The sequence below is a fragment of the Saccostrea echinata genome, unplaced genomic scaffold (assembly GCF_033153115.1).
Source record: "Saccostrea echinata isolate AGI-Se365-2 ecotype Australia unplaced genomic scaffold, CSIRO_AGI_Sech_v1 ptg000022l, whole genome shotgun sequence".
NCBI lineage: Eukaryota > Metazoa > Mollusca > Bivalvia > Ostreida > Ostreidae > Saccostrea > Saccostrea echinata.
Window position 1 is genome coordinate 15,162,718 of NW_026889771.1, and position 20,602 is coordinate 15,183,319.

At 37.6% G+C, this 20,602-nt stretch overlaps 2 protein-coding genes across 2 annotated transcripts in view; both read left to right on the forward strand.

Annotated features, from left to right (window-relative positions):
* Positions 1 to 351: 351 nt before the first annotated feature.
* LOC133190737 (deleted in malignant brain tumors 1 protein-like) lies at positions 352 to 5,958 on the forward strand. Its single transcript, XM_061326424.1, has 5 exons — positions 352 to 712; positions 2,611 to 2,649; positions 4,455 to 4,784; positions 5,335 to 5,640; positions 5,867 to 5,958. Exons 1-5 carry the CDS (start codon positions 352 to 354, stop codon positions 5,956 to 5,958), a joined length of 1,128 nt encoding a protein of 375 aa, XP_061182408.1.
* A 127-nt stretch (positions 5,959 to 6,085) lies between these two features.
* LOC133190738 (uncharacterized) overlaps positions 6,086 to 20,602 on the forward strand; it is a 29,531-nt gene continuing 15,014 nt past the window's right edge. Inside the window, exons 1-20 of the mRNA XM_061326426.1 lie at positions 6,086 to 6,338; positions 6,799 to 7,104; positions 7,522 to 7,827; positions 8,288 to 8,593; positions 9,011 to 9,316; positions 9,777 to 10,082; positions 10,500 to 10,805; positions 11,266 to 11,571; positions 11,989 to 12,294; positions 12,751 to 13,056; positions 13,474 to 13,779; positions 14,240 to 14,545; positions 14,963 to 15,268; positions 15,725 to 16,030; positions 16,448 to 16,753; positions 17,210 to 17,515; positions 17,933 to 18,238; positions 18,695 to 19,000; positions 19,419 to 19,724; positions 20,181 to 20,486. Coding sequence (XP_061182410.1) covers positions 6,113 to 6,338; positions 6,799 to 7,104; positions 7,522 to 7,827; positions 8,288 to 8,593; positions 9,011 to 9,316; positions 9,777 to 10,082; positions 10,500 to 10,805; positions 11,266 to 11,571; positions 11,989 to 12,294; positions 12,751 to 13,056; positions 13,474 to 13,779; positions 14,240 to 14,545; positions 14,963 to 15,268; positions 15,725 to 16,030; positions 16,448 to 16,753; positions 17,210 to 17,515; positions 17,933 to 18,238; positions 18,695 to 19,000; positions 19,419 to 19,724; positions 20,181 to 20,486 — 6,040 coding nt within the window. The 5' untranslated portion in view covers positions 6,086 to 6,112. The remainder of the gene's footprint in view (positions 6,339 to 6,798; positions 7,105 to 7,521; positions 7,828 to 8,287; positions 8,594 to 9,010; positions 9,317 to 9,776; positions 10,083 to 10,499; positions 10,806 to 11,265; positions 11,572 to 11,988; positions 12,295 to 12,750; positions 13,057 to 13,473; positions 13,780 to 14,239; positions 14,546 to 14,962; positions 15,269 to 15,724; positions 16,031 to 16,447; positions 16,754 to 17,209; positions 17,516 to 17,932; positions 18,239 to 18,694; positions 19,001 to 19,418; positions 19,725 to 20,180; positions 20,487 to 20,602) is intronic.

A 20,602-nucleotide genomic window follows, 5' to 3' on the forward strand; every position in this document is an offset into this window, starting at 1 on the left:
TCATATTGGTTCTTCAGCGATTTTTGTAAACGAATAGCATTCTTAACATACGCCCTCATTTTCTTCTTCGTGGATGAGCCCATTTTTAAAAAGCACTTCTCGACTGTGAAAAAAAATTAACTGTTTCTACATTTATTATGATAAACCGTATGTTGCATTACTTATTGAACGACCCTCGTATTAACAAGCCATGAAGCATCGATTGAAAAAAAAACAACAATTCTTAAATAATTTGCCATAAACCGAATTTATTTCAAACTGAGAAGTACCTATGTTTTATTTGAACAACTCTAGAGAAATCAATGAAAAATACACAAATTCACTTCTATAGGTCAGTCTGCTCAAACCCTAATGATAGATGTGGATGATCGCCTACTGGTGTTCAGCGGAGGAAGTATTAGTGGAACGGCTTGTATCTGGGAATTTGACGACAACGATGCCAGCGTTTTATGCCGGCAGTTAGGATATGGTACTCATGGCACGTCTTACGCTGTCCCTCGATCGAGTTTTCCACATGTCTTATTCAACGTCCAATGCCAAGGAACCGAGGCGAGATTGGATGAATGTGCCTACGATACACAAGATATTACTTTAATGTGTCCTGGTGCAGATGATGTTGGAATTACTTGTTCCACTTCCACAACGACAGTTACAAGTCAAAGTAGTCAAGGTTTCATTTCCACAACAACAGTTGCAAGTCAAAGTAGCCAAGGTAGATAATGTAGGAATTTACATTTACGATTATTACCTTACTCATAGACCTTCTAATGAGAAATAGGAAGGTTACAAGACAAGATTTGCAAAACATCTCTTGTGTCTCAATAAAAACATTTTGTTTTTTAAAGATCAAGTTTAACTCTCTATCTATAAATAGGTATTACTTTATCAGTATTATATAAATTTTCTTATAGGACAATTCACCATACATGAGATGTGTGAAACAACATTTTCTTTTGTAATAAGAAAAAATCCATATTGCCCTCTTTATAAAATACAGATGTAGACTTAGAGATTGTTTACAAATGAACACGTAGAGAGAGTTTAAAAACATAGATGTAGATAATTTCATATAATACAAAAAACAGAGATATTTTACAAATAAAAGGTTTCGATAATTTAGGAATATAAATGTATAGATACATGTAAATTACGAACGTAGATGTATATAAGGAGGTTGTTCGGTTAAATCTGTACAAATTGTACAAATCTAGAGTGAAAAATAATCAACACTAAAATTTTCCCTGCTGCTCAGAATATTAATCATCATTATAGGATATTCCACATTAAATATATGCTTAAACAAACAAATAGGGCATTTTATGTTAGGTGTGGGATCACCTTATAGCACACGGTCAAAGTATCAAATACAATGCCATCTCTGCTAAGAAAACCCCACACAAATCCAGAAATTTCATTAATGCTGACACTCTGACTTTCCTTTGATATTACGTAAACAGGTGAAGAACAAATCTTGCACACCCAGTGGACCATCAATATGTTCTGAACAGTAGTCTGACTACATTCAACTAAACAGGCAATATTGTTAACAGTTTTTCGACGGCCTACTTCTTTAGCAATTTTTAATCATCACAAGTATAGGTTTGTTCGTATGTTTTGTACTACTCAGGGGCTTTATGCCAAAAAGATTGAGCTTATAATTTTCCCATGCCATTTTCATGCACTATAAATCTAGTGATAGTTTTAAATTTCCCTGAAAGTTCGTAGAGGCATCATTACTAAATCTACATAAAACTGAAGTGCTCCACTTTGCGCCCTGACGTCACCAAACATGTTGCATTTACCACTTTCCATTTCAAATCTCCAGGAAACTGCTGAAAAATTAGGCAAATGACTTGAAATTCTCAAAAATAAAAAAAAAATTCTATATTTTTTTTATATTGAAACCAGATCCATTCTCTACTTTCATTTCGAAATATTGCTTGCGTATTTGCTGCGTCTTTTAGTTGTGCGCTGTAGGACTATATGTACCTTCAAATAAACCTTATTCTTTTCTCTCTTTTTCCAAAATATTTAACATATATTCAAATTTGATAGAACAATATTTACTGAATTTTTCTGCTTATTGCACGCATGGCATTTCAGTAAAAAAGCTTCGTCTATGAATTTAACCGGTCACGGTAGCCTAGTTCGCTTCGTGATCAGGAGGCCCGTTGTCGTATAGTGAGACTTCCCCCGGAAGACTGGCTATATAGTGAGACTTCCCCCATAGAGAGATTTCTCCAGGAAGATTGGCTTTATAGTGAGACTTCTTCCGGGGAAGTCTAACTATATATATAGCTAGTCTTCTGGGGGGAAGTCGTACTATATAGTCAGTCTTCCCTTCTTCATAGCGAGACTTCAGCCTCAAATATAGTTTCCGGAATAATTTTTTTTATTGAAACACAATGTTTTTTTTTTACACTAACGTTTTCAGTGTTCGAATAAAAGTCATATGAATTAATTATTCAAACATCTTAATAGCGTTTTAACAGTTTCTTAGCGATAAATACTTTGGGGATTACATGTATTTATACTTGAGTTAATTGAAAGAAAAATGTGCGTATACGTACATTATTGTAAGAAATATATCTTTACTAAATTTTATTATAGGAACCTCCATGCCGCCATACATAGAGTACGAGTCCACGAGTAATGACCTCTTACATGTTACTAATTGTGTATTTCTTTTGATAAAAAGTCGTTTCGAAACGATTCAATATTTTGCTGTGCACGACAGTTTTTTAATGCGCTCTTTTATATTCATTTGAAAATATATATCTAATAGTATCTAATAAGATCATTACCTACAGTAAATTGTTTCAGAGCTTCTCAGCGGACGCCCTATAGTGATAAGTTTGTCCGCCCGTCCGTCCCGCTGTCCGCCAGAGTTCCATTGCCCGGAGCATATTTCCTTTCTCTTTGGCCAAGCTGGGCCCAAACTTCAACCATAGAGTGCCCATGGGTAGAGGTGGTCATTGACCTTGATTAAAATTTCTGGAATAAAATACAAGGTCGATAGACCTTTCTCTTTAAAATACTTGTCAGGGGCATTTTTTCTCTCCCTTGGTCCAGTTGGGTTCAAACTTCACGTAAGGAGTGCCCTTTGATGTGCAGTGACCTTGAACTAATTTTTTTTTCGATCAAAGGTAAAAAAAACTTGTAAATTAATTTATACAAGGCAAATTTTCATTCCCCTGAGCCATGTTACATCATTATACCCATGGAGTACCTGTTGGTACATGATACGATGTGATTTTGAATGAAGTGTTTTGATCAAAGGCCAATGGAAGGTTTTTAATTTTTTGTAAATTCTTCTTTGAGAATATTTTCTCCTCCCCTTTTGGGTGCAAACTTTACACATAAATTGCAATTGGGTAGTGGGCGTGTTGTGACCTTCAACCAATTTTTTTGTACAAGGTTCAAGGTCAAACATATACTTGATTCAAGAATTATCATAATGTTTATTTGACACTCATTGAAATTCTGTAGTGATTCGTGCGATTTTTTTTATTTGCATATATCTGTTTTTAGCATATACTTATAACATTGCTATTATAAATTTAGCGCTTAGTTAATTTATGCAAGACAAACCAAAGACGTTAAGACGTTAACTTAGGTAATAACTGCTCCTAGGCCAAACGCCTAGCATTAGAAGTGAAAGTCACGGGTCCTTCGGATGAGACCTTAAAAACCGAGGCCCCGTGTCAAGGTAGGCGTTGGCACGATAATGAACCCTCACTGCTCAAAGGCCCTGGTCCTGAGTGTAAGTCTAAATTTGAAGCTCTTCAACGGTATATAGTGACGTCTCTATATAAGTGAAAATTAATTGAATGTAGCATAAAACAACATATAATCAATCAGTCTATGAATTATAAGAACATTCCTTGTAGATAGAATTAGTCTACCAACAAACACGTAGAGTGTACAAATACAGAAATAGAATTCGTTAAATGTTTCCAATTATAAAAATCATTCACAACCAACTCTCCACACTGTAATTTTCTAGCAAATAATAGAAACAAGATTTTTAATTTTTAATAACATAATTTAAAAATATTGATATTTTAGAAAACAGCGTTATATTTAGTGGACAACTAATTGCCGCTCATTTACTTTTGCTCCTTCAGTTTGCAAACTAAATTATAATTGAATATCAAGGGAAATTGAGTATAAAGTTCCATTATCTATAGCGAGATCTTCATTGGACTTAACTCAAGTGTCATGCACTACAACCAACGCGATTTGTGCATTTATCGAGTACCTTCGCGGTGTGAATCTCGTTACAGTTAGTACAGGTGTCACGGCTAACAACCGTAAGCCACTGCAATTCACATATACCCTTTTATCCTTCGCTAAACACATTCCTTTCAATTCAAAACTTGTAGTACTAAAGAAATATTATACTTGAACAATTCTAGAGAAATCAGTTTAAAGTGTGTATAATTCATGTTTAGGTCAGCCAGCTCTAAACCTGGTGATAGATGTGGATGATCGCCTACTAGTGTTAAGTGGAGGAAGTATTAGTGGAACGGCTTGTATCTGGGAATTTGACGACAATGATGCCAGCGTTTTGTGCCGGCAGTTAGGGTACGGTACTTCTGGAACGTCTTATGCTCTCTCTCGATCGAGTTTTCCACATGTCTTATTCAACGTTCAATGCCAAGGGACCGAGGCGAGATTGGATGAGTGTGCCTACGATACACAAGATATAACCTTCATGTGTCCTGGTGCAGATGATGTTGGAATTACTTGTTCCACTTCCACAACCACAGTTGCAAGTCAAGGTAGATTTTGTGAAAATGATAATTTTAGTAAGTGACAATTAGGACGCTTTCACTTTGCTCACGAAATATGATATAAGAAATAGGAATGGAACAAGACAGATTTTAAAGAATTCTTGTCTTTCATTAAAATGATAACACAACGTAATACTTGTTTTTACTCTTTTTTTTTATTTTATTCTGATTCGATAAATGGATATAAATTCGTCTTAATCTACTTTGAACTCTTCATTAAGTAACAGGCATAGACATAGAGGTAGTTTACAAACGTAGATATAGAATAACAAGCAGCTTACAAATGTTGAGATAGTCAAATATTTACAGGCATAGATATAGTTTACAGTCTCTACTGTGTTATGACGCTGTTTTTTTCTTGGAAAAAGATGATATGTTTATTATTTTCTGATTTGCTATTCAAATTTTTCTCACATACAAAGCAAGCATAAAGCACGGTTGAATAAAAAAATTATCGGAAGAAAAGGGAGAAAAGACAATAACCAAACAACCACATCTTACTAATTTTCCTATATAATTTTGTATCTGTTTTAAAAAGGACATTCAACTGTGTGGGTTGGACCAGGAGGTAGGGTGTTCGCTTCAACCACGAATGGAACGGGGACTGTGTGCAGTGACCGGTGGGATGATATGGACGCTGACGTTGTTTGTCGACAGATGGGATTTCCTTCTGGAACTGCAAGTTTTCTTCCACGTGACTACATGAACAATCACATCATCTTCAATGTTCGTTGTCAGGGTAACGAAACCAACGTTCAGCAATGTCCAGTAGACGAGTGGGATATGTTTGGAAACTGTGTTTATCATGGTGACGCCGGAGTCAATTGCATGAATACCTCTCAGGGTTCGTGCTTTTTTTTTAATATGAAATCCTATTTGATCTCAGGGCTTGAAATAATTTGATAGGTTGAGGGGAGTTGTTGTTTGACATAAACCGGTGGTTGTGTCTTGATAGGGTTTCTGTTCATACAAAGGGTTTCTGTTATCTCGATATAGTTAAAATTCAGAATACAAAATAGAAGGTGAAACAGGATGATCAAATGGCAGTAGTACTTTTCATAACTCTCTAGTAATTAAATCAACATTTCGAAAGAAGCTTCTGAAAAACATGATGTACAAAGGATACGAGACCAGAAAAATCAATATTGATTTGGAAAAATGATATCTAAGGAATCAGTCCAAATGATTGCTGATAAATGTCAATAAACTTAAGAAGGCTTTTATGCATCTTCTCAGGTATGCAAGCCGTTGTTTCTATTGGACCCAATGGAAGAGTATTTGTTCACAGTAACACGACTGGCACGGTATGCGGTAACATGTGGGATGACGTAGATGCTAATGTCGTCTGCCGTCAGATGGGATTTTCCTCCGGAACTGCAATCCACTTGCCACGTGATTACACGTACAACCGCCTGTTATATAATGTCAATTGTTTCGGACACGAGTTCCAACTTCAATCTTGTCAGGGTGAAGACTATGATATGTCAGGAATGTGTGGATATGCTGATGATGCAGGTGTTTCCTGCAGTAACATGACCAATGGTAAGATTGGAGAGTATGGACATGAAGAAAATGTCTAAGCCTTTAAGTAGTTATTTCTAAGACAAATGAGAATGCACTACTGAAAAGAGAAAAACACACACCATGTGAGAATTATACTTTAAGCGCATTTCATTTGATTGTGTATTCTATTTTGTGCCTTCGGCAGAAAGCATCCTCAGCTAATTGCAATAGATCGCTTTACATCTTGCAAACCTTTTTATTGATATATACCTACAATCTAACATGCGCTTATCAAAATCCACACTTCTTTGTTTAAAAATCTATTACCGACAAATGTCGCTAGAAGAAATACTTTTGAGGAAGTAATGTCAATACAATGTAGTTTATTTTCTTTTATGCTCCGAAGAAGATTTCCTGACCATGATTTCTAGACTCAAAACTTGACGATGCACAATTCATTTAATTAACCTCTATATATATCTGTCTTTCATTTCTAAAGTTCAATCATCCGTGACGCTGGGACCTGGAGGAAGAGTGTTAGCTCACACCTCGAACGGAACAGGGACGGTGTGCAGTGACCAGTGGGATGATATGGACGCTGACGTTGTTTGTCGACAGATGGGATATCCTTCTGGAACTGCCAGTTTTCATCCACGTGACTACATGTACAATCACGTCATCTTTAATGTTCGTTGTCAGGGTAACGAAAGTCATGTAGAGCAATGTCCAGTGGACCACTCGGACATGTTTGGAAACTGTGCTTATCATGGTGACGCCGGGGTTAATTGCATGAATACGTCTCACGGTTAGTGTTTTATTTAAATTGTTAAATTACATACAGTACCAAGATATCTAAGAACTAGACAGAATTGAGTAGGAATAGAGATGTTATTTTGCTTAGTAGACAGGAGAGCTTTTTGTTTCGGAAGAGTTTCCCATCACTCAAAGAGTTTGTGATTTCTCAGTGATATTGTAATCCAAAATAAAAGTTGAAGGTGTAAACAAAATCCGAATGTCACTTTTTTGTAACATCTTGAAGATTTGATAAGAATTGCAAAAGAACCAACACAGAAGTTAGCTGTAGAAAGGCCAAAAGAACCAGTAATTTTTATGTTAATTAGGAAAGATTTTACCAAGAAACCACGGTAAACAATTGATGACTTGAGTTTTGTTTCCGAAAAGTGTCAAGAAAGTAAAAGAATGCTTTCATGAATTTTCTCAGCTATGCAATCCATTGTATCTGTCGGACCCAGTGGAAGAGTATTTGTTCACAGTAACACGACTGGCACGGTATGCGGTAACATGTGGGATGACGTAGATGCTAATGTCGTTTGCCGTCAGATGGGATTTTCCTCCGGAACTGCAATCCACTTGCCACGTGATTACACGTACAACCGCCTGTTATATAATGTCAATTGTTTCGGACACGAGTTCCAACTTCAATCTTGTCAGGGTGAAGACTATGATATGTCAGGAATGTGTGGATATGCTGATGATGCAGGTGTTTCCTGCAGTAACATGACCAGTGGTAAGATTGGAGAGTATGGACATGAAGAAAATGTCTAAGCCTTTAAGTAGTTATTTCTAAGACAAATGAGAATGCACTACTGAAAAGAGAAAAACACACACCATGTGAGAATTATACTTTAAGCGCATTTCATTTGATTGTGTATTCTATTTTGTGCCTTCGGCGGAAAGCATCCTCAGCTAATTGCAATAGATCGCTTTACATCTTGCAAACCTTTTTATTGATATATACCTACAATCTAACATGCGCTTATCAAAATCCACACTTCTTTGTTTAAAAATCTATTACCGACAAATGTCGCTAGATGAAATACTTTTGAGGAAGTAATGTCAATACAATGTAGTTTATTTTCTTTTATGCTCCGAAGAAGATTTCCTGACCATGATTTCTAGACTCAAAACTTGACGATGCACAATTCATTTAATTAACCTCTATATATATCTGTCTTTCATTTCTAAAGTTCAATCATCCGTGACGCTGGGACCTGGAGGAAGAGTGTTAGCTCACACCTCGAACGGAACAGGGACGGTGTGCAGTGACCAGTGGGATGATATGGACGCTGACGTTGTTTGTCGACAGATGGGATATCCTTCTGGAACTGCCAGTTTTCATCCACGTGACTACATGTACAATCACGTCATCTTTAATGTTCGTTGTCAGGGTAACGAAAGTCATGTAGAGCAATGTCCAGTGGACCACTCGGACATGTTTGGAAACTGTGCTTATCATGGTGACGCCGGGGTTAATTGCATGAATACGTCTCACGGTTAGTGTTTTATTTAAATTGTTAAATTACATACAGTACCAAGATATCTAAGAACTAGACAGAATTGAGTAGGAATAGAGATGTTATTTTGCTTAGTAGACAGGAGAGCTTTTTGTTTCGGAAGAGTTTCCCATCACTCAAAGAGTTTGTGATTTCTCAGTGATATTGTAATCCAAAATAAAAGTTGAAGGTGTAAACAAAATCCGAATGTCACTTTTTTGTAACATCTTGAAGATTTGATAAGAATTGCAAAAGAACCAACACAGAAGTTAGCTGTAGAAAGGCCAAAAGAACCAGTAATTTTTATGTTAATTAGGAAAGATTTTACCAAGAAACCACGGTAAACAATTGATGACTTGAGTTTTGTTTCCGAAAAGTGTCAAGAAAGTAAAAGAATGCTTTCATGAATTTTCTCAGCTATGCAATCCATTGTATCTGTCGGACCCAGTGGAAGAGTATTTGTTCACAGTAACACGACTGGCACGGTATGCGGTAACATGTGGGATGACGTAGATGCTAATGTCGTTTGCCGTCAGATGGGATTTTCCTCCGGAACTGCAATCCACTTGCCACGTGATTACACGTACAACCGCCTGTTATATAATGTCAATTGTTTCGGACACGAGTTCCAACTTCAATCTTGTCAGGGTGAAGACTATGATATGTCAGGAATGTGTGGATATGCTGATGATGCAGGTGTTTCCTGCAGTAACATGACCAGTGGTAAGATTGGAGAGTATGGACATGAAGAAAATGTCTAAGCCTTTAAGTAGTTATTTCTAAGACAAATGAGAATGCACTACTGAAAAGAGAAAAACACACACCATGTGAGAATTATACTTTAAGCGCATTTCATTTGATTGTGTATTCTATTTTGTGCCTTCGGCGGAAAGCATCCTCAGCTAATTGCAATAGATCGCTTTACATCTTGCAAACCTTTTTATTGATATATACCTACAATCTAACATGCGCTTATCAAAATCCACACTTCTTTGTTTAAAAATCTATTACCGACAAATGTCGCTAGATGAAATACTTTTGAGGAAGTAATGTCAATACAATGTAGTTTATTTTCTTTTATGCTCCGAAGAAGATTTCCTGACCATGATTTCTAGACTCAAAACTTGACGATGCACAATTCATTTAATTAACCTCTATATATATCTGTCTTTCATTTCTAAAGTTCAATCATCCGTGACGCTGGGACCTGGAGGAAGAGTGTTAGCTCACACCTCGAACGGAACAGGGACGGTGTGCAGTGACCAGTGGGATGATATGGACGCTGACGTTGTTTGTCGACAGATGGGATATCCTTCTGGAACTGCCAGTTTTCATCCACGTGACTACATGTACAATCACGTCATCTTTAATGTTCGTTGTCAGGGTAACGAAAGTCATGTAGAGCAATGTCCAGTGGACCACTCGGACATGTTTGGAAACTGTGCTTATCATGGTGACGCCGGGGTTAATTGCATGAATACGTCTCACGGTTAGTGTTTTATTTAAATTGTTAAATTACATACAGTACCAAGATATCTAAGAACTAGACAGAATTGAGTAGGAATAGAGATGTTATTTTGCTTAGTAGACAGGAGAGCTTTTTGTTTCGGAAGAGTTTCCCATCACTCAAAGAGTTTGTGATTTCTCAGTGATATTGTAATCCAAAATAAAAGTTGAAGGTGTAAACAAAATCCGAATGTCACTTTTTTGTAACATCTTGAAGATTTGATAAGAATTGCAAAAGAACCAACACAGAAGTTAGCTGTAGAAAGGCCAAAAGAACCAGTAATTTTTATGTTAATTAGGAAAGATTTTACCAAGAAACCACGGTAAACAATTGATGACTTGAGTTTTGTTTCCGAAAAGTGTCAAGAAAGTAAAAGAATGCTTTCATGAATTTTCTCAGCTATGCAATCCATTGTATCTGTCGGACCCAGTGGAAGAGTATTTGTTCACAGTAACACGACTGGCACGGTATGCGGTAACATGTGGGATGACGTAGATGCTAATGTCGTTTGCCGTCAGATGGGATTTTCCTCCGGAACTGCAATCCACTTGCCACGTGATTACACGTACAACCGCCTGTTATATAATGTCAATTGTTTCGGACACGAGTTCCAACTTCAATCTTGTCAGGGTGAAGACTATGATATGTCAGGAATGTGTGGATATGCTGATGATGCAGGTGTTTCCTGCAGTAACATGACCAGTGGTAAGATTGGAGAGTATGGACATGAAGAAAATGTCTAAGCCTTTAAGTAGTTATTTCTAAGACAAATGAGAATGCACTACTGAAAAGAGAAAAACACACACCATGTGAGAATTATACTTTAAGCGCATTTCATTTGATTGTGTATTCTATTTTGTGCCTTCGGCGGAAAGCATCCTCAGCTAATTGCAATAGATCGCTTTACATCTTGCAAACCTTTTTATTGATATATACCTACAATCTAACATGCGCTTATCAAAATCCACACTTCTTTGTTTAAAAATCTATTACCGACAAATGTCGCTAGAAGAAATACTTTTGAGGAAGTAATGTCAATACAATGTAGTTTATTTTCTTTTATGCTCCGAAGAAGATTTCCTGACCATGATTTCTAGACTCAAAACTTGACGATGCACAATTCATTTAATTAACCTCTATATATATCTGTCTTTCATTTCTAAAGTTCAATCATCCGTGACGCTGGGACCTGGAGGAAGAGTGTTAGCTCACACCTCGAACGGAACAGGGACGGTGTGCAGTGACCAGTGGGATGATATGGACGCTGACGTTGTTTGTCGACAGATGGGATATCCTTCTGGAACTGCCAGTTTTCATCCACGTGACTACATGTACAATCACGTCATCTTTAATGTTCGTTGTCAGGGTAACGAAAGTCATGTAGAGCAATGTCCAGTGGACCACTCGGACATGTTTGGAAACTGTGCTTATCATGGTGACGCCGGGGTTAATTGCATGAATACGTCTCACGGTTAGTGTTTTATTTAAATTGTTAAATTACATACAGTACCAAGATATCTAAGAACTAGACAGAATTGAGTAGGAATAGAGATGTTATTTTGCTTAGTAGACAGGAGAGCTTTTTGTTTCGGAAGAGTTTCCCATCACTCAAAGAGTTTGTGATTTCTCAGTGATATTGTAATCCAAAATAAAAGTTGAAGGTGTAAACAAAATCCGAATGTCACTTTTTTGTAACATCTTGAAGATTTGATAAGAATTGCAAAAGAACCAACACAGAAGTTAGCTGTAGAAAGGCCAAAAGAACCAGTAATTTTTATGTTAATTAGGAAAGATTTTACCAAGAAACCACGGTAAACAATTGATGACTTGAGTTTTGTTTCCGAAAAGTGTCAAGAAAGTAAAAGAATGCTTTCATGAATTTTCTCAGCTATGCAATCCATTGTATCTGTCGGACCCAGTGGAAGAGTATTTGTTCACAGTAACACGACTGGCACGGTATGCGGTAACATGTGGGATGACGTAGATGCTAATGTCGTTTGCCGTCAGATGGGATTTTCCTCCGGAACTGCAATCCACTTGCCACGTGATTACACGTACAACCGCCTGTTATATAATGTCAATTGTTTCGGACACGAGTTCCAACTTCAATCTTGTCAGGGTGAAGACTATGATATGTCAGGAATGTGTGGATATGCTGATGATGCAGGTGTTTCCTGCAGTAACATGACCAGTGGTAAGATTGGAGAGTATGGACATGAAGAAAATGTCTAAGCCTTTAAGTAGTTATTTCTAAGACAAATGAGAATGCACTACTGAAAAGAGAAAAACACACACCATGTGAGAATTATACTTTAAGCGCATTTCATTTGATTGTGTATTCTATTTTGTGCCTTCGGCGGAAAGCATCCTCAGCTAATTGCAATAGATCGCTTTACATCTTGCAAACCTTTTTATTGATATATACCTACAATCTAACATGCGCTTATCAAAATCCACACTTCTTTGTTTAAAAATCTATTACCGACAAATGTCGCTAGATGAAATACTTTTGAGGAAGTAATGTCAATACAATGTAGTTTATTTTCTTTTATGCTCCGAAGAAGATTTCCTGACCATGATTTCTAGACTCAAAACTTGACGATGCACAATTCATTTAATTAACCTCTATATCTGTCTTTCATTTCTAAAGTTCAATCATCCGTGACGCTGGGACCTGGAGGAAGAGTGTTAGCTCACACCTCGAACGGAACAGGGACGGTGTGCAGTGACCAGTGGGATGATATGGACGCTGACGTTGTTTGTCGACAGATGGGATATCCTTCTGGAACTGCCAGTTTTCATCCACGTGACTACATGTACAATCACGTCATCTTTAATGTTCGTTGTCAGGGTAACGAAAGTCATGTAGAGCAATGTCCAGTGGACCACTCGGACATGTTTGGAAACTGTGCTTATCATGGTGACGCCGGGGTTAATTGCATGAATACGTCTCACGGTTAGTGTTTTATTTAAATTGTTAAATTACATACAGTACCAAGATATCTAAGAACTAGACAGAATTGAGTAGGAATAGAGATGTTATTTTGTTTAGTAGACAGGAGAGCTTTTTGTTTCGGAAGAGTTTCCCATCACTCAAAGAGTTTGTGATTTCTCAGTGATGTTGTAATCCAAAATAAAAGTTGAAGGTGTAAACAAAATCCGAATGTCACTTTTTTGTAACATCTTGAAGATTTGATAAGAATTGCAAAAGAACCAACACAGAAGTTAGCTGTAGAAAGGCCAAAAGAACCAGTAATTTTTATGTTAATTAGGAAAGATTTTACCAAGAAACCACGGTAAACAATTGATGACTTGAGTTTTGTTTCCGAAAAGTGTCAAGAAAGTAAAAGAATGCTTTCATGAATTTTCTCAGCTATGCAATCCATTGTATCTGTCGGACCCAGTGGAAGAGTATTTGTTCACAGTAACACGACTGGCACGGTATGCGGTAACATGTGGGATGACGTAGATGCTAATGTCGTCTGCCGTCAGATGGGATTTTCCTCCGGAACTGCAATCCACTTGCCACGTGATTACACGTACAACCGCCTGTTATATAATGTCAATTGTTTCGGACACGAGTCCCAACTTCAATCTTGTCAGGGTGAAGACTATGATATGTCAGGAATGTGTGGATATGCTGATGATGCAGGTGTTTCCTGCAGTAACATGACCAGTGGTAAGATTGGAGAGTATGGACATGAAGAAAATGTCTAAGCCTTTAAGTAGTTATTTCTAAGACAAATGAGAATGCACTACTGAAAAGAGAAAAACACACACCATGTGAGATTTATACTTTAAGCGCATTTCATTTGATTGTGTATTCTATTTTGTGCCTTCGGCGGAAAGCATCCTCAGCTAATTGCAATAGATCGCTTTACATCTTGCAAACCTTTTTATTGATATATACCTACAATCTAACATGCGCTTATCAAAATCCACACTTCTTTGTTTAAAAATCTATTACCGACAAATGTCGCTAGATGAAATACTTTTGAGGAAGTAATGTCAATACAATGTAGTTTATTTTCTTTTATGCTCCGAAGAAGATTTCCTGACCATGATTTCTAGACTCAAAACTTGACGATGCACAATTCATTTAATTAACCTCTATATATATCTGTCTTTCATTTCTAAAGTTCAATCATCCGTGACGCTGGGACCTGGAGGAAGAGTGTTAGCTCACACCTCGAACGGAACAGGGACGGTGTGCAGTGACCAGTGGGATGATATGGACGCTGACGTTGTTTGTCGACAGATGGGATATCCTTCTGGAACTGCCAGTTTTCATCCACGTGACTACATGTACAATCACGTCATCTTTAATGTTCGTTGTCAGGGTAACGAAAGTCATGTAGAGCAATGTCCAGTGGACCACTCGGACATGTTTGGAAACTGTGCTTATCATGGTGACGCCGGGGTTAATTGCATGAATACGTCTCACGGTTAGTGTTTTATTTAAATTGTTAAATTACATACAGTACCAAGATATCTAAGAACTAGACAGAATTGAGTAGGAATAGAGATGTTATTTTGTTTAGTAGACAGGAGAGCTTTTTGTTTCGGAAGAGTTTCCCATCACTCAAAGAGTTTGTGATTTCTCAGTGATATTGTAATCCAAAATAAAAGTTGAAGGTGTAAACAAAATCCGAATGTCACTTTTTTGTAACATCTTGAAGATTTGATAAGAATTGCAAAAGAACCAACACAGAAGTTAGCTGTAGAAAGGCCAAAAGAACCAGTAATTTTTATGTTAATTAGGAAAGATTTTACCAAGAAACCACGGTAAACAATTGATGACTTGAGTTTTGTTTCCGAAAAGTGTCAAGAAAGTAAAAGAATGCTTTCATGAATTTTCTCAGCTATGCAATCCATTGTATCTGTCGGACCCAGTGGAAGAGTATTTGTTCACAGTAACACGACTGGCACGGTATGCGGTAACATGTGGGATGACGTAGATGCTAATGTCGTCTGCCGTCAGATGGGATTTTCCTCCGGAACTGCAATCCACTTGCCACGTGATTACACGTACAACCGCCTGTTATATAATGTCAATTGTTTCGGACACGAGTCCCAACTTCAATCTTGTCAGGGTGAAGACTATGATATGTCAGGAATGTGTGGATATGCTGATGATGCAGGTGTTTCCTGCAGTAACATGACCAGTGGTAAGATTGGAGAGTATGGACATGAAGAAAATGTCTAAGCCTTTAAGTAGTTATTTCTAAGACAAATGAGAATGCACTACTGAAAAGAGAAAAACACACACCATGTGAGATTTATACTTTAAGCGCATTTCATTTGATTGTGTATTCTATTTTGTGCCTTCGGCGGAAAGCATCCTCAGCTAATTGCAATAGATCGCTTTACATCTTGCAAACCTTTTTATTGATATATACCTACAATCTAACATGCGCTTATCAAAATCCACACTTCTTTGTTTAAAAATCTATTACCGACAAATGTCGCTAGATGAAATACTTTTGAGGAAGTAATGTCAATACAATGTAGTTCATTTTCTTTTATGCTCCGAAGAAGATTTCCTGACCATGATTTCTAGACTCAAAACTTGACGATGCACAATTCATTTAATTAACCTCTATATCTGTCTTTCATTTCTAAAGTTCAATCATCCGTGACGCTGGGACCTGGAGGAAGAGTGTTAGCTCACACCTCGAACGGAACAGGGACGGTGTGCAGTGACCAGTGGGATGATATGGACGCTGACGTTGTTTGTCGACAGATGGGATATCCTTCTGGAACTGCCAGTTTTCATCCACGTGACTACATGTACAATCACGTCATCTTTAATGTTCGTTGTCAGGGTAACGAAAGTCATGTAGAGCAATGTCCAGTGGACCACTCGGACATGTTTGGAAACTGTGCTTATCATGGTGACGCCGGAGTTAATTGCATGAATACGTCTCACGGTTAGTGTTTTATTTAAATTGTTAAATTACATACAGTACCAAGATATCTAAGAACTAGACAGAATTGAGTAGGAATAGAGATGTTATTTTGTTTAGTAGACAGGAGAGCTTTTTGTTTCGGAAGAGTTTCCCATCACTCAAAGAGTTTGTGATTTCTCAGTGATATTGTAATCCAAAATAAAAGTTGAAGGTGTAAACAAAATCCGAATGTCACTTTTTTGTAACATCTTGAAGATTTGATAAGAATTGCAAAAGAACCAACACAGAAGTTAGCTGTAGAAAGGCCAAAAGAACCAGTAATTTTTATGTTAATTAGGAAAGATTTTACCAAGAAACCACGGTAAACAATTGATGACTTGAGTTTTGTTTCCGAAAAGTGTCAAGAAAGTAAAAGAATGCTTTCATGAATTTTCTCAGCTATGCAATCCATTGTATCTGTCGGACCCAGTGGAAGAGTATTTGTTCACAGTAACACGACTGGCACGGTATGCGGTAACATGTGGGATGACGTAGATGCTAATGTCGTCTGCCGTCAGATGGGATTTTCCTCCGGAACTGCAATCCACTTGCCACGTGATTACACGTACAACCGCCTGTTATATAATGTCAATTGTTTCGGACACGAGTCCCAACTTCAATCTTGTCAGGGTGAAGACTATGACATGTCAGGAATGTGTGGATATGCTGATGATGCAGGTGTTTCCTGCAGTAACATGACCAGTGGTAAGATTGGAGAGTATGGACATGAAGAAAATGTCTAAGCCTTTAAGTAGTTATTTCTAAGACAAATGAGAATGCACTACTGAAAAGAGAAAAACACACACCATGTGAGATTTATACTTTAAGCGCATTTCATTTGATTGTGTATTCTATTTTGTGCCTTCGGCGGAAAGCATCCTCAGCTAATTGCAATAGATCGCTTTACATCTTGCAAACCTTTTTATTGATATATACCTACAATCTAACATGCGCTTATCAAAATCCACACTTCTTTGTTTAAAAATCTATTACCGACAAATGTCGCTAGATGAAATACTTTTGAGGAAGTAATGTCAATACAATGTAGTTTATTTTCTTTTATGCTCCGAAGAAGATTTCCTGACCATGATTTCTAGACTCAAAACTTGACGATGCACAATTCATTTAATTAACCTCTATATCTGTCTTTCATTTCTAAAGTTCAATCATCCGTGACGCTGGGACCTGGAGGAAGAGTGTTAGCTCACACCTCGAACGGAACAGGGACGGTGTGCAGTGACCAGTGGGATGATATGGACGCTGACGTTGTTTGTCGACAGATGGGATATCCTTCTGGAACTGCCAGTTTTCATCCACGTGACTACATGTACAATCACGTCATCTTTAATGTTCGTTGTCAGGGTAACGAAAGTCATGTAGAGCAATGTCCAGTGGACCACTCGGACATGTTTGGAAACTGTGCTTATCATGGTGACGCCGGAGTTAATTGCATGAATACGTCTCACGGTTAGTGTTTTATTTAAATTGTTAAATTACATACAGTACCAAGATATCTAAGAACTAGACAGAATTGAGTAGGAATAGAGATGTTATTTTGTTTAGTAGACAGGAGAGCTTTTTGTTTCGGAAGAGTTTCCCATCACTCAAAGAGTTTGTGATTTCTCAGTGATATTGTAATCCAAAATAAAAGTTGAAGGTGTAAACAAAATCCGAATGTCACTTTTTTGTAACATCTTGAAGATTTGATAAGAATTGCAAAAGAACCAACACAGAAGTTAGCTGTAGAAAGGCCAAAAGAACCAGTAATTTTTATGTTAATTAGGAAAGATTTTACCAAGAAACCACGGTAAACAATTGATGACTTGAGTTTTGTTTCCGAAAAGTGTCAAGAAAGTAAAAGAATGCTTTCATGAATTTTCTCAGCTATGCAATCCATTGTATCTGTCGGACCCAGTGGAAGAGTATTTGTTCACAGTAACACGACTGGCACGGTATGCGGTAACATGTGGGATGACGTAGATGCTAATGTCGTCTGCCGTCAGATGGGATTTTCCTCCGGAACTGCAATCCACTTGCCACGTGATTACACGTACAACCGCCTGTTATATAATGTCAATTGTTTCGGACACGAGTCCCAACTTCAATCTTGTCAGGGTGAAGACTATGACATGTCAGGAATGTGTGGATATGCTGATGATGCAGGTGTTTCCTGCAGTAACATGACCAGTGGTAAGATTGGAGAGTATGGACATGAAGAAAATGTCTAAGCCTTTAAGTAGTTATTTCTAAGACAAATGAGAATGCACTACTGAAAAGAGAAAAACACACACCATGTGAGATTTATACTTTAAGCGCATTTCATTTGATTGTGTATTCTATTTTGTGCCTTCGGCGGAAAGCATCCTCAGCTAATTGCAATAGATCGCTTTACATCTTGCAAACCTTTTTATTGATATATACCTACAATCTAACATGCGCTTATCAAAATCCACACTTCTTTGTTTAAAAATCTATTACCGACAAATGTCGCTAGATGAAATACTTTTGAGGAAGTAATGTCAATACAATGTAGTTTATTTTCTTTTATGCTCCGAAGAAGATTTCCTGACCATGATTTCTAGACTCAAAACTTGACGATGCACAATTCATTTAATTAACCTCTATATCTGTCTTTCATTTCTAAAGTTCAATCATCCGTGACGCTGGGACCTGGAGGAAGAGTGTTAGCTCACACCTCGAACGGAACAGGGACGGTGTGCAGTGACCAGTGGGATGATATGGACGCTGACGTTGTTTGTCGACAGATGGGATATCCTTCTGGAACTGCCAGTTTTCATCCACGTGACTACATGTACAATCACGTCATCTTTAATGTTCGTTGTCAGGGTAACGAAAGTCATGTAGAGCAATGTCCAGTGGACCACTCGGACATGTTTGGAAACTGTGCTTATCATGGTGACGCCGGGGTTAATTGCATGAATACGTCTCACGGTTAGTGTTTTATTTAAATTGTTAAATTACATACAGTACCAAGATATCTAAGAACTAGACAGAATTGAGTAGGAATAGAGATGTTATTTTGTTTAGTAGACAGGAGAGCTTTTTGTTTCGGAAGAGTTTCCCATCACTCAAAGAGTTTGTGATTTCTCAGTGATATTGTAATCCAAAATAAAAGTTGAAGGTGTAAACAAAATCCGAATGTCACTTTTTTTGTAACATCTTGAAGATTTGATAAGAATTGCAAAAGAACCAACACAGAAGTTAGCTGTAGAAAGGCCAAAAGAACCAGTAATTTTTATGTTAATTAGGAAAGATTTTACCAAGAAACCACGGTAAACAATTGATGACTTGAGTTTTGTTTCCGAAAAGTGTCAAGAAAGTAAAAGAATGCTTTCATGAATTTTCTCAGCTATGCAATCCATTGTATCTGTCGGACCCAGTGGAAGAGTATTTGTTCACAGTAACACGACTGGCACGGTATGCGGTAACATGTGGGATGACGTAGATGCTAATGTCGTCTGCCGTCAGATGGGATTTTCCTCCGGAACTGCAATCCACTTGCCACGTGATTACACGTACAACCGCCTGTTATATAATGTCAATTGTTTCGGACACGAGTCCCAACTTCAATCTTGTCAGGGTGAAGACTATGACATGTCAGGAATGTGTGGATATGCTGATGATGCAGGTGTTTCCTGCAGTAACATGACCAGTGGTAAGATTGGAGAGTATGGACATGAAGAAAATGTCTAAGCCTTTAAGTAGTTATTTCTAAGACAAATGAGAATGCACTACTGAAAAGAGAAAAACACACACCATGTGAGATTTATACTTTAAGCGCATTTCATTTGATTGTGTATTCTTTTTTGTGCCTTCGGCGGAAAGCATCCTCAGCTAATTGCAATAGATCGCTTTACATCTTGCAAACCTTTTTATTGATATATACCTACAATCTAACATGCGCTTATCAAAATCCACACTTCTTTGTTTAAAAATCTATTACCGACAAATGTCGCTAGATGAAATACTTTTGAGGAAGTAATGTCAATACAATGTAGTTTATTTTCTTTTATGCTCCGAAGAAGATTTCCTGACCATGATTTCTAGACTCAAAACTTGACGATGCACAATTCATTTAATTAACCTCTATATCTGTCTTTCATTTCTAAAGTTCAATCATCCGTGACGCTGGGACCTGGAGGAAGAGTGTTAGCTCACACCTCGAACGGAACAGGGACGGTGTGCAGTGACCAGTGGGATGATATGGACGCTGACGTTGTTTGTCGACAGATGGGATATCCTTCTGGAACTGCCAGTTTTCATCCACGTGACTACATGTACAATCACGTCATCTTTAATGTTCGTTGTCAGGGTAACGAAAGTCATGTAGAGCAATGTCCAGTGGACCACTCGGACATGTTTGGAAACTGTGCTTATCATGGTGACGCCGGGGTTAATTGCATGAATACGTCTCACGGTTAGTGTTTTATTTAAATTGTTAAATTACATACAGTACCAAGATATCTAAGAACTAGACAGAATTGAGTAGGAATAGAGATGTTATTTTGTTTAGTAGACAGGAGAGCTTTTTGT

Coding starts and splice junctions, on each gene's coding strand:
- LOC133190737 (XM_061326424.1), top strand. CDS start 352: ATGATAGATGTGGATGATCGCCTACTGGTGTTCAGCGGAGGAAGTATT. Junction 2,650..4,454: donor CATAGAGTACGAGTCCACGA/GTAATGACCTCT, acceptor ATTCATGTTTAG/GTCAGCCAGCTCTAAACCTG. Junction 4,785..5,334: donor AACCACAGTTGCAAGTCAAG/GTAGATTTTGTG, acceptor TGTTTTAAAAAG/GACATTCAACTGTGTGGGTT.